The sequence below is a fragment of the Melospiza melodia genome, unplaced genomic scaffold, assembly GCF_035770615.1.
Source record: "Melospiza melodia melodia isolate bMelMel2 unplaced genomic scaffold, bMelMel2.pri scaffold_54, whole genome shotgun sequence".
NCBI classification, from domain to species: domain Eukaryota; kingdom Metazoa; phylum Chordata; class Aves; order Passeriformes; family Passerellidae; genus Melospiza; species Melospiza melodia.
Genome location: NW_026948798.1, coordinates 4889048 through 4902820, shown reverse-complemented (window position 1 = coordinate 4902820; position 13773 = coordinate 4889048). Strand labels below are relative to the sequence as shown.

Genomic DNA, 13773 nt, shown 5'->3' with positions numbered 1-13773 from the left:
GCAGCTGCAGCTCCTGCACTTCTGCCTCTTGCTGGGCATCTCCCTGGCTGCCCTCCTGGGCAATGGCCTCATCATCAGCGCCGTAGCCTGCGGCCACCACCTGCACACACCCATGTTCTTCTTCCTGCTCAACCTGGCCCTCACTGACCTGGGCTCCATCTGCACCACTGTCCCCAAAGCCATGCACAATTCACTCTGGGACACCAGGAACATCTCCTACACGGGATGTGCTGCTCAGCTCTTTTTCTTTATGTTCTTCATGTCAGCAGAGTATTTCTTCCTGACCATCATGTGCTACGACCGCTACGTGTCCATCTGCAAACCCCTGCACTACAGGACCCTCCTGGGCAGCAGAGCTTGTGCCCACATGGCAGCAGCTGCCTGGGTCAGTGCCTTTCTCAATGCTCTGCTGCACACAGCCAATACATTTTCCCTACCCCTGTGCCATGGCAATGCCGTGGGCCAGTTCTTCTGTGAAATCCCCCAGATCCTCAAGCTCTCCTGCTCCAAATCCTACCTCAGGGAACTTGAGATCATTGCAGTTAGTGTCTTTTTGGTATTTGGCTGTTTTGTGTTTATTGTTGTTACCTATGTACAGATTTTCAGGGCTGTGCTGAGGATCCCCTCTGAGCAGGGACGACACAAAGCCTTTTCCACCTGCCTCCCTCACTTGGCTGTGGTTTCCTTGTTTGTCAGCACTTCAGCATTTGCTTACCTGAAGCCCCCCTCCATGTCCTCCCCATCCCTGGATCTGGCCCTGTCAGTTCTGTACTCGGTGGTGCCTCCAGCCCTGAACCCCCTCATCTACAGCCTGAGGAACAAGGAGCTCAAGACTGACATGTGGAGACTGATGATTGGATAGTTACAGAAACATTAAACTGTGGGTCAATTTCTGCAAATCACTTGTAATAAAACGCATTTTTGATACTTCTTGTTGGTTTCATTTTGGAGATCTGTTTTCTTTGTTTTAATTTTTTCATATTGTCAACAAAGTAAAGCCATTCCTTGTGCCATTTCTCATTTTGTTTCTCTCCACTTTCCCTGTAGCCACAGACTCTGTCAATGAGGGGCTGCGCTCTTGGTGGCTTTAAATGAACTAAAAAATCTCCCAGCAAAGATTTCTGCATAGATGCCCTTTTGTTGCCTTCTCTGGAGCTGCAACAGCAATGTCTGTGTGCAGAGCTGGGGGCAGATCAGTGCTGGCACAGCAGCTGTGCCCAGCAGCAGCAGCACTTGGTGTTGCCAGTGCTGCTGCCGTGGCCCTGCCCCGCTGCCCCGGTAGCCCTGGTGTTGCTGCAGGGCCTGAGTGCTCTCGGGGCCGGGCACAGCCCTGGGGGTGGCAGTGCCGGGGCTGCAGCAGGGACAGGCCAAGTAATATAATTAATTTGTAATATAAATAATTTGTAATATAAATAATCTTTGATAGTTCTTTTGGCTTTGCTCTTTTTTCCCCGTGTTTTAGTTTTTCAATATTGTCCATAATATAAAACCATTGTTTCTACCATTTCTCATTTTATTTTTCTCCACCTTCCCTGGAGCCACTGACTGTGTCAATAGGAGCTGTGCTGTGGGTGGCTTTAATAGAACTAAAGGATGTCCCAGCAGAGTTTTCTGTAGAGATGCCCTTTGTTGCCTTCTCTGGAGCTGCAGCAGCAATGTGTGTGTGCAGAGCTGGGGACAGATCAGCACTGAGTACAGCAGCCCTGCTCCTGCTGGCCACACCATTCCTGATCCAGGCCAGGAGCCATTGGCCTTCTTGCCCACCTGGGCACAATGCTGGCTCACATCCAGCCTGCTGTCCATCAGTCCCTGCAGGTCCCTTTCTGCCTGGCTGCTCTCCAGCCACTCTGTCCCCAGCCTGTAGCACTGCAGGGGTTGTGGCCAAATTGCAGGACCCGGTACTGGGACTTGTTTAACCTCACCGTGTTGGATCCAGACTCTCCAGGGCCCTGTGCAGAGCCTTCCTGCCCTCCAGCAGATCAACACTCACATCCAGTTTGGTGTCATCTGAAAAGTCATCTGTCCTTGGTTCCATGGGGCCCCTCAGTGTCACAATGGCCTCTTGGTTACACATGGCCCTGCACTGTCACACTGGTCTCCTTGGTTCCATAAGGCCCCAAAATTTGGCAGTTGACCCCTTGGTTCTGTGGGACTTCACAGTGTCATAATGTGCTCGTTGGTGCTGCAGTTCCACCTCGTTGGTGCTGCAGTGGGCCCTTGTTTCCACAAGGCCACACAGTGTCACAACATTCTTCCAGATTCCTTGAGGCCCCATCGTGTCACAGTGGCCCATTGGTTACACAGGATCTGGCAGTGTCACAATGTCCCCTTGTTCTACTGGGCCCTGGAGTCTCCCAATGGTCTCCTTGGTTTTGCAGTGCCAAAATGGTGAAACCCCTTGGTTACACAAGGCCCTGCAGTGTCACAATGGTCTCTGTGGTTCCATGAGGACCCAGAGTGTCACGATGCACTCCCTGGGTCCATTTGGCTCCAAAGCATCACAGTGTACCCCTAGTTCTATGGGGCTGCACGGTGTCACCATGGTCCTCTTAGTTCCATGAGGCCCTGCAGTGTCACAATGGCCCCAGAGTGTCCCAATCATCACAGAATGACAGAATCAAATAGGCTGGAAAAGACCTTTGAGATGATCAAGCCCAACCAATACCCTAATACTGCCTTGTCACCCAGACCATGGCACTAAGTGCCACTGGAGAGGGACAGTGACTCTGCCACCTCCCCCGCCCCAGCCAGCCCATTCCAATGCCCACTCACCCTTTCTGTGAAGAACTTCTTTCTACTGCCCAGCCTGGGCCTCCCCTGGTGCAGCTTAAGGCTGTGTCTTCTTGTCCTGCCCTCCAGCAGATCCACACTCACACCCAGCTTGGTGCCATCTGCAATTTGTGAATGGTGGACTCAATCCCCTCAGCCAGATCATCAGTGAAGATATTAAACAGGACGGGGCCCAACACAGATCCCTGGGGGACACCACCAGTGCCTGGACACCAGCTGGGTGCACCACCATCCCCACCACTCTCTGGCCCCAGCCTCCAGCCAGCTCTTAAATCTCTCAGCAAGGAGAGAACCTGCCCAAGCAGTGGGCTGCAGCTTTTCCAGGCAATTCGGTGGCTCATGGTTTTAAAGGCTTTGAAGTCCAGGAACACAGTATCCACAGACTGTCCTGCATCCACAGGTGAGTCACGAGGTCATAAAAGGAGACCAGGTTGGTCAGGCAGGACCTGCCACCCCTAAATCCACGCTGGCTGGCTCTGACCCCTCGGCCATCATGTGGGCGCCCTGTGATGGCACTCAAGGTGATCTGTTCCATAACCTTGCTGGGCACCCAGGTCAGGCTGACAGGCCTGGAGTTCCCCAGATCCTCCTTCCAGCCCTTCTTGGGGATGGGCTCACATTGGCACCTCCAGTCCTCTGGGCGCTCCCTGCTGAGCCAGCACTGATGGTAAATGATGGAGAGCAGCTTGGGGAGCTCATCCACAGCTCCCTCATCCCCCTGGGATGGATCCCATCTGATCCCACACACCTGTGAGCATCTGAGTGGCTCAGTAGGTCACCAGCTGCTTCCTTCTGGATTAGAGAACAGGAGGCTGTTCTGCTCCCTGTGCCCATCTACCAGCTCAGGAAAACACTTGTCCCTGAGGACAGCCTGTCGTAATATCGAAAATTGAGACAAACAAGCTGTTAAGTATCTCCGCCTTTTCTTTATCTCTAGTTACTATATTCCCACTGCATCCAATAAAAAGGAGAGGTTCTCCTTATCCCGTGTTTTGCTATTAAGTTGTTTTATAGAAACATTTTCTATTATTTTTTGCAGAAGTGACCAGGTTAATCTCTAAGTGATCTTTCACCTCTCAACTCTTCTTTCTGCATAACCAAACAACATCCTTAAACACTTCCTAAGTTGCTTGGCCTTCTGTCAAAAATTTATGCACCGTCTTTTTTCCCCTGAGTTCCCACAAAAGCTCCATGGGCAGCCAGGCCAGTCATTTTCCTCACTAGCTCATCTTTTGCCATACTGGGACAGGCTGCTCTTTCCCCCTTAGGATTACTTTCTTGAAATGTGTCCATCCTTCCTGGACCCCTTTTTAAGGCTGTTTCCCTTAAAATAATCAGGACCTGATTCAGTACTCCCCAATTCTGCATCCTAAATAGGCCAAAGTCTGCCCTTCCTAATTCCAGTGTAGAAGTTTTGTTGCTGCCCCTCCTTCTTTCACAGAACATTGAAAACTTGATTATTTCATGGTCACTGTACTCCAGGCAACCTCTGAGCCCCACATCTGCCACCAGCCCTTCTCTGTTTGTGAACAGCAGCAGACAGAGCTTTCCTTGGCATGGGAGTGTTACCAAAAATTTGGTAAAAAAGAAAACTCCTTAACCCCAATGGAGCATTAAGAAGCAGCATTCTTTATTCAGCTGGATGCATGGGAAATAGCTCCTCCCAAAGCCCTGCAGGCTGAGTACAGGAAAGTTTCTGTTTATATTCCATATTTTGCACATATATTCATTGATTTTCCCACACTAAACATACATATGATATAATTTCCCCAAAATCATTAACATATTTCCCCTCCCCTTTTGCATGCATTCTTCTGTCCTTGGGGGTCTCTCTGGTGGTCTCTGGTGGTTGTGAACCCCAATGTTCCCGTGGGCCTGGCAGACCTGGCAGGACACTGAGGCTGGTGAACTTGCTGTTCCCCTTCTCACACAATGGGCATTACATGGCTTCCATAGGCCTGGGGTTTTGGAGAACAAGCTCCAGGTGTCAGCTCACCTGGTTTATTCTCTGGTAGCATGAGGTCACAGAGTGGGCTATGACATCACAGAGTGCAGTATGTAAGGTTATTGAGCAGGTTTGACATCATAGACATCATCACAGAGCAGACTGTGAGACCACAGGGCAGAGATCTGACATCACAGAGCAGAATATTACATCACAGAGTTGGCTGTGATATCAGAGACCAGTTGTGTGACATCAGAGAATGGGTTGTGACATCACAGAGCAGGCTGTGACATCCCAGTGGGACTGTGTGACATCCCAGCAGGGCTGTGTCAGGTCACTGGGTTGGTCACTCCGCCCCAGCTCCCCCTCACCCCAGCAGGGTCCCTGTCCCCCGGGATCCCCCCGGCCCACCTGGAGCCACAGCCTCCACCAAAGGATGTTCCACAGGATCCACCCCAGAGCCTGACATGGGGCCAAGGGGCCAGGGCTGTGTGACCAGGACATCAAGGACGTGGGTCAGCCAGGTCACTGTGGACTGGTTTTGGTTTCCCAGGGCAGGAGAGATGTCTGACAGCTGGAGCAGGGTCTGGGAAGGGCCTCCAAGGTGGGGCTGGAGCCCTTGGGCTGTGAGCAGAGGCTGAGGGAGCTGGGCTGGTCCAGCCCAGAGCAGGGAAGGCTGAGGGGCTCCTCATGCCAGCCTGGCAGTGCCAGCCAGGAGGGGATGGAGAACACAGAGCCAGGCTCTTCACAGGGGGGCCTGGTGGGAGACAAAAGCCAATGGGTAGAAGGGGAAAGAGGGGAGATCAGCCAGGACAGGAGGAGATGAAATGAGTCAGGCTGCTTTCAGCATTTCCTCAACAGCAAGAGCAGCCTGACCTCCCTTCTCCATCCACCACTGGCAGCTTTCCAAATCACGAATTGTTTAAGCTATTTTGCCCCCACTCCAGGTTGAGCATCCTGATACAAGAACTTAATTATATTTATATCTATCACAGAACCACATTGTGAGCCCAGGGCAGGACCTGGCCCTTCGCCTTGGTGAACCTCATCCCATTGTCGTGGGCCCATGGCTCCAGCCTGGCAGATCCCTCTCTAGAGCTTCCTGCCCTCCAGCACAGCCACACTCCCTCCCAGCTTGGGCTCACCTGGGAACTGACTGAGGGTGCCCTCGATGGCCTCATCCAGATCAGCAATAAAGAGATTGAACTGACCTAGCCCCAGTTCTGAGCCCTGGGGACACCTCTGGATGTGACTCCATTCATCAGCTTCTCTAAATTCCGGGGGATGGATGAGGGAACTGGTGGGGATGGGGTAGGGACAAAGTCTGATTGATTGTCAGCCATGAAGGGTCTTGATTTTCATATTTATTGTCTGCATTAGAAGGTTCAGAGGATCAACATCAATTTGACATTGCTGGTATCAATCTATAAACCAGAAAAGAAAACAGGACAAAAAAATTCTTTCTTCGTTTTTTTTGATGTAGTATATTCACTTTCAATAAACTTCAGAAATCTCTCTAAATAGGCACAGAAGAATTTAAAACTTAGAATTATTCTCAGGGGCTTTTCTTTTTTGGGTGTTTTTGCACTAATGTTTATGAGCTTTTCTCACTGAATTCCTGAACTGAATGAAGAGGTCCAGAAAGAAGAAACCTCTGGAGTAAGTAAATTCATCAGCAACCTGCATTTGGCTGAGGATCCATCCCCATCAGAGCAGCAATGAACAGAAATGGGCCCAGCTTTGTGTCTGTCCCAGCTTTGGCATGGGCCCCGGGCCTGCGGCAGGAGCAGCTCTTGAGGGCCCCAAGGCCAGGGCTCTTGTGCTGCCCTGGGAAGATGGGATGGCAGCAGGGGCTGCAGAGCTCTCAGCACCTCAGGCAGAGGGGAGCAGGGCAGCCAGGGAGCCTCCTTTGGCCTTGGCCAAGCCCCTTCCCCCATGGTGGGGCTGAGTCCTGTGGCAGCTGCAGCTGCTGCTGTGCCCTTGCCATGGGCTGAGGCCGTGGGGCAGTGCCCAGAGCAGCCTGGCCTGAGCAGAGCTGTGGGGCCAGAGCTGGCTGGACTGGGCTGGGGAGAGGCCCTTGGTGCTGCCCAGAGCTCAGGGCAGCTGGCAGAGCTTGCAGGGAGCTGGGCTGGGATCAGAGAGCCTGGCCCAGAAACCATCAGTGTCCATCTCAGCTTGGCTGAGCGTGCAGGGGCAGGACTCAGGCCAGGCCTTGTGGGGCAGGGCCACCGCCTGTGCAAGGCATTGCAAACAGGCAAATGGCCCAGAGAGAAGGCTTCTCTGTGTCCTTGGTGGCATGGACAGAGCAGGGAGGGGGCCCAGGACATTTGTCAGTGCCAGCCTCTGATCCCAGCCCTTGGCAGCCCTGGCTGCTGAGCCCAGCTTTGGCCTGAGCTGAGTTTGGCTGTGGCCCAGCTCCATCCTCCTGTGGGACTCAGGGCCTGTTCCCAGCCATGGCCAGCCCTGGCTGCCTCTCTGCTGGCCCAGAGGCCGGCAGAGCCCGGGGCAGGGCTGTCTGTGCAGCCTCACAGGTGCCATGGGCTCTGCAGGAGCTGGCAGAGGCTGCCCAGCAGGGAGGCCATGGGGCACAGAACCCCAAGGCTGCTGTGGGCACCACAGCACAGGGGCCGTTCCCAGCCGCAATGCTCCTGGCCTGGGCTGGGCCTGCACAGGGGCTGGGCCACCATGGCTGGGCCAGCAAAGGGCCACAAAGGGGCCACGCAGCTACTGCCGGGGCTGACAGCAAGGCCAGACACACACAGGGAATTGCTGAGCATGGCCTGTGCTGGCCAGGCCTGACTGTGCCAAAGGCAGAGCTCAGCTGCCCTTGGGGGCTGCAGGAACAGTCCAGAGCCCAAAGAGCCTCCATGGCTGTGCTGGAGACCAAGGCTGCAGGAGGGAAATGCAGGGCTGCTGCGGGATGGGGAGAGCATTGAATTCCAGTACACACCTCAGCTCTCTGATGATCCCGGCACCATGCTGGGCCCTGTTTCAGACTGGAGCAGAGCAGATGTTGATGGGACAGGAGCCCTGCAGGGCTGTCAGGGACCTGCAGCTTGCAAGGTGCTCTGCTCTCCCTCAGGTGCTCTTGGAGAGATGCAATCCCAGCTGGGCACCTCAGGGCACAAGTGGCCCTGCCTTTTCATGGGCACACAGCTGATGTCTGCCTGGAAAGGGGCACAGGTTTTAATACCTGTTAGTTTCATCATATACAGGCACAACTTTATCATCTGGGTCATTTGAGTACTGTTAAGAAATGGCAAAGTTTTCCCACCAGGAACAGGGTTTTCCTGGAGGTGTACAGATGGCAGGAGAAGAAATACTGATCTTGCTTTCTACTGGTGTCACCAGTATCCATTCTATTATATAAATCTCTGTTTTCCATTTGGGGTTTCAAGCTCTCCTATTGAAATGGCCATGTCTAAGGACATCTCTTCACTAGACGAGCTGGATATTTATGCTTCCCATTGCTCCCAGATTTCCTCCTCCAGATGCTCTCTGGTCATGCCTCTCAACTGACTGGCTTCATGCTTTGAGCTGCAGCAAGTTGCCCAGTCATTCCAAAGTGCAAATAAATATATCAATAATCAACATCTTTATGGTGTTTATATCTATCACAGAAGTGCCTTTTCTTATGTCTTTGTCTAAAACTGTTCCTGTACAGAAATCCCTTGGGGATGGTGGACATGTCAGATGCGGCTGGGACATCATGGAGAACTCTGTTTGCTGCAACGTTAAACTGTATCCTGTTCAAATTGTGTTTTTTGGCAAGAAACCTTTCTGTGCCCCTGAATGTCACCAGTTCCTGAGCCCAAAGGACACAAACCTGATAAGTTGTGGTTCCCACTGCAGGGGCTCTGCACAGGAGAGCTCTTCATCCCCTTTCTCTCTTTTCCTCCCTCTGGGCATGGAGGGAGCTCCTCACTTCAGCGTGGGACTCGTGTGTGCAAAGAGCAAATCTGGGCAGAATTGGGGCAGGAAGGGTTTGCGGGGGCCTTAGGATCTGTGCTGGGCACAGAAGGTGTTTTCCACTGCTCTGAGACTGTCTGCTGTGGAAAGTGGATTTAATATCCAGCAGAGGAATGACTTTTACATTTGATAGAGCCATGCCTTCCCTTGGCTTTGTTGGCTGACAATAAATGAACATTCCTCTGTGTCTCGGGCAGCTCCTTCTCCAAGGAAAGCAGGTGGGAGTTGGAGCCAAGGAGCTGAAAGCTGCAGGTGCAGCCTGGGCTGGAGGGAGCTCAGATTTGCACAAGGCTGCTCTGAGTGCCAGGGCTTGGATGGGGGAAATGGTGGGGTTGGGGTAGGGACAGAGTCTGATTGCTTGTCAGCCATGAAGGTTCTTGACTTTCATATCTATTCCAACTGCATGAGGAGGTACTTGGATTCAGTGTCAGCTGGAGATTGCACGTATCAATAAATTGACAGGGGAAAAACCCCTAAATTTGGCCTAAGTAATCTTTTCTCACTGTCTTTTTAGATAGAATCTATTCACCTTGAAAAGGCTCCTGGAATTCATCTAATTAACCACAAAAATTTGAAAATTAAAATCAAATTATTCCCAGAGGCTTGGCTTGTTAAGGTGTTCTTAATGTTTATGAACCCTGGGACACTGAATTCCTGCACTGAAGAGCTGAAGGCTGAACAAGCCTCTGCAGCAGGAAAATTCAGCAGCAGCCTCCAAGTTGCTGAGGATGTCAGCAGCCCCCACTGAGGCCATCCCTGCCCAGAGACCGTGGGGGAATGGGCAGACAAGGAGAGCGTCCCTGGGGCTGGGGCAGCACAACTCAGAGGCAGCAGCGGCTCCAGCTGGGAAATGGAGTGTGGAATGTGGCTGGGAAAGCCCTGCCTGGGCTGGGCCAAGCAGGACAGACAAGACCTGACCCCTAAACGCCAAACAACTCTCTCAAGGTGATATTTAAAAGGAATTACAATTGCTTGTGTACTGTGAGTTGGACTCCCTAGAGATATACGAACTGGAGATTCTCAGGAACTCAAAACAACAAAACAGGCTTTACTGGCAACTTTGGTAAATCAGAGAAACTTTGGCAAAATGTTTTTTATGACACTGTAGTGCTTTTTGTTTGTTAATTATAGATCTTTCTAATCTTGAGATTTCTTAATTAATGTACTGATGAGTATGTTGGGTTTTAGTGCTGGTTAATTATTTATGTATTTATCTTGTTGTGAGATAGGACTACAAGAAAGGTATAGTAGGCTTAAAATTTTAAAAGGGTATAAATAAAAATTTATTAAAAGTAAAATTAAATAAAAGGTAGTAAGAATTAAAATAAATTTTTTAGAATACTTTTTTTTTTTTCTTTTCATCTTCTTCATTTTACTGAAAATGTAAAGAAAGTAAACCAGAAATTTCTAGTCAGTTCACTATTTCTAGAATCGACTTTTTTAGTTTACTGTGGGGAGAAGTTTTTCTTGTTAAGGTTATGGAGATTTTTTTACAAGAGGAAAAAATAGGTTGTTTTTTGTTCTTAGTTTTGTCATGGATAACAGTTGTCTGGGGATCTTTGTTATTGTGATGTTGTTTTTATTGCTACAAACTTTTTTACAGCTTGTTGATGGGTCATGTCAACTTAAGGGGTATTGTTTTGAAGATGAGTTTTTTAAAGGTAAAATTTTTTATTATTTTCTTTTAAAATTATTTTTATATCTGACAATGGAGATCTTTTGGGGACACTGGATTACTTTTTTCCCCCCTGTTTAAACTTTTTGTAAAATTACAGTTATTTTAACATTTATTTATTTAACATGCAGGTTTTTCTTTGATTAATTTGAAATATTTTGATTAATTTGAATTTTTTTTATAGTTTTATGTGTTACAAAGAAAAAGAGTTTTTCTTTATAGTTTATAAGACGATTTTAGTTTTAAGAGTAAGGTATTTTTTCTTCTTTTTTGGGGGAGGGATTTAACTTTTTACTGACTTTTATGGTTTTATGTTTTTCTTTTTTTATATTTATTTTTATTTTTTTTTAGTTGAGGGAGGATTGAAGTATTGAAAGGATTTACACCTGACCCACCGATAACTTGTGGGGGAAGTTGTGGTTGAGTTGTATTAGGATTGCTTTTATGACTAGTTTGGGGCTTTTTATTGTGTTTAATATTAGTTGTAGGGTTATTTTGTATGGGTTGTCGGTTGTAGGAGTTTTTAGTTTTAATTGTGTTGAGGGAGGGGACTTGATGGTAAGATTTTAATTACTGTGGCCAGCTTTGTTCTGGTTGGGGTTTTGTATCCTCTTTTGTTTTCCTGTTTAAGAGTTGTTGGGGTTTGGTTTGGTTAGAATAGGGCCAATGGAGGGGGGCAGTCTGGGGAGGGGGGAAGGGGCTCAGCCCATGGCAGGGTTGCTTGGTTTGGTTTGGTTTGGTTTGGTTTGGTTTGGTTTGGTTTGGTTTGGTTTGGTTTGGTTTGGTTTGGTTTGGTTTGGTTGAGATGGGGGCCAGGGCGAGGGCCCACTTCTTCTTTGTTGACTGGAAAAGAAAGAGGAGGTTCCTGGGTTTTTTAATCTTTAACATTTGTGTTTCACAGAGGCGTGTTCAGTATCTCAGTGGTTTAACAGATTGTCAGTTACACAAAAAGTTTTGTACTACTTTTAAAAATTCTTTTCATGTCAAACTGCAACAGACATTCAATCAACAAAAACCACTTGTGAAAGCAATACCTTGGCCCATTCAACTTCACAAACTCAAAGCCTGTTCAATTTAATGTTAATCAAAATTTGCAGGAGCACAGAAACAGAAGAAGATGACACAGAAAGAGAGCAAGGCAAAAAAGATACAGAGGAGCACACACGCGGCTACCAACTCCTGGATTCCAGCAGTGTTCAGATGGAAATTCCAAGAGGAGGGAGGGTCAAGATGTGTACTTGCCTTGTGGTCAGCCTTCAATATCCCTTGGTTTTCGTGGGCCCTTCCCCCAGGTGGGACCTGGGCTCATTTGGTCCCTCAGGAGCTGGGCTGGGGCTGCAGAGGTGGCTGTGGAGCATTGCCTGTGCTGTGCCAGGGACTGGCAGCCACTGCTGGGCTGGGACAGAGGCTCTGGGGGGATTGGGGTTCCAGGGCAGGGCAGTGCTGGGGTTCCAGGGCAGGACAAAGCTGGACCTGCCCCCTTCCTTCCCCCCACACATGAAATGTTTCGAGCCAACAATCTCCTCCAGTCTGTCACAATAGGGAATGTTGGAGGTGGAACCCAAATTCTGACCATGGGCACCTGGATGAGAAGGACAGTTCTTTTGCACAGGAGGGAAAGCAGAGACTCCCAGTGTTTGGAGAGCCTCACTAGGCCAAGTCCAGCCAGACTTGTCAGTAATGGCAGATTTTGTCTGGGAGCAGTCTTAGGATTTAGGGAACTTTGGAGTTGGAACCCCGGTCTCGGTCATGGGCACCTGGAGAGGCAGGACAGTTCTTTCCCATAGGAAGGAGGAATGGAGCCTTCCCCAATGTTTTGGGAACAGATGGGAGGTGAGTCATCTGAAACCATTGCCAGCCAGTCTTGTCCTGGCAATATTCCTATGGGAACAATCCCTGGATAGAAGGAATGTGGGCAGTGAAATCCCAATTCTGGCCATAGGTGCCTGGAGGAGAAGGAGAGTTCCATAGGAAAGCATGGGGCCCCAGACTTTCAGCAGCAGATGAGAAAAAACCCTCAACATGCCAAGGTCAGCTGGACCAGTCAGGTGGCCCCCAGGAGGCCAAGCCAGCCAGACATGTTCTGTGTTCCCTTGGTTTTATGGGGCCCTGAAGTATCACAAGGGTGCCTTGGTTCCATGAGGCCTTGCAGTGTCACAATGGTCTCTGTGGTTCCCCAGGCCCGACAATATCACGTGACTCCTCTATTCCATGAACCCTGCAATGTCACAATGGACCTTTGGGGTTTTGCAGTGTCACGGTGGACTCTTGTGGCTCCTCAGTGTCACAATGGACCACTGACGACAGGAGACCCCTCTGTGTCACTCTGGAGCTTTGTTTCCATGCAGCCCTGCAGTGTCACATTGGTCTCCTGTAGTTCCCCAGTGTCACAATGGACCACTGATGACATGAGGCCCTGCAACGTCACAATGGACCTTTGGTTCCTTGCAGCCCTGCAGTGTCACAAAGGCCTCTTGGTTTCAAAAGGCCCCACAGGATCACAATGTTCCTCCTGGTTCTGTGGGGACCTCTAGGGCCAATATGTTCTCACTGGTTCCATGAGGCCTCACAGTGTCACAATGGTCTCCTTAGTTCCATGAGGCTGTGAAGTATCATAATGGTCTCTCCATGATTCTATGAGGCCTTGCAATGTTACAATTGACCTTTGAATCCATGGGGTGTCACAGTGTCACAATGATTCCTTGGTTCCATGACACTCCAAAGTGTCACAATGGTCCCCTTGGTTCCATGAGGCCCCGCAATGTCACAGGGCTCTCTATGATTCCATGAGTCCCTACAGTGTCACAATCGTCCCTTGGTGCTGCATGGCCCCACAGTGTCACAATGGTGCCTTGGTCTTACAAGGCCCCACAGTGCCATATTGGCCCCTGTGTCTCAAGGGGCCCCACAGTGTCACAATGGCCCCTTGGTTCCATGACACCTCAAAGCGTCATAATGTTCTCCACAGTTCCATGAGGCCCCGCGGTGTCACAATGGACCCTTGGTTTGATGAGGCCTCACAGTGTCACAATGATCCCTGCATTCCTTGGAGCCACACAGTGTCAGTACAGTCCCCTTGGTTCCATGAGGCCCAGCAATATCACAGTGCTCTCCATGATTCCATGAGGCCCCATAGTGTCACAATGCTCCCTTGGTTCCATGGCCCTGTGCTGCTGCATTCCCCCCTCCCCTTCTCAGGCTGCCCTGCCAGCTGAGAAATACTCCTTGGGCCTTGGCCTTGGCCAACAGCCCCTGGGCTCAGCTCCTCTGCAGCTCATCACAAACACTGTCTGCTCCAGTCACTGCTGCTGCCCAACCAGCTCCTGGTTCCTTAAGCAGCAGCCCTGGGAACTGTTTCTGTTCCCTCAGTGGCACAACATCCCTGTTCTCACAC

The 13773-nt window shown here is 50.1% G+C and overlaps 1 protein-coding gene across 1 annotated transcript; it reads left to right on the top strand.

The window, feature by feature from the left end:
• Positions 1-7: 7 nt before the first annotated feature.
• LOC134413847 (olfactory receptor 14I1-like) lies at positions 8-862 on the top strand (the record flags this gene model as incomplete). Its single annotated transcript, XM_063147888.1, has 1 exon — positions 8-862. A coding segment is annotated over one exon (855 nt), but the record flags the coding sequence as incomplete, so codon positions are not given.
• Positions 863-13773: the final 12911 nt, after the last annotated feature.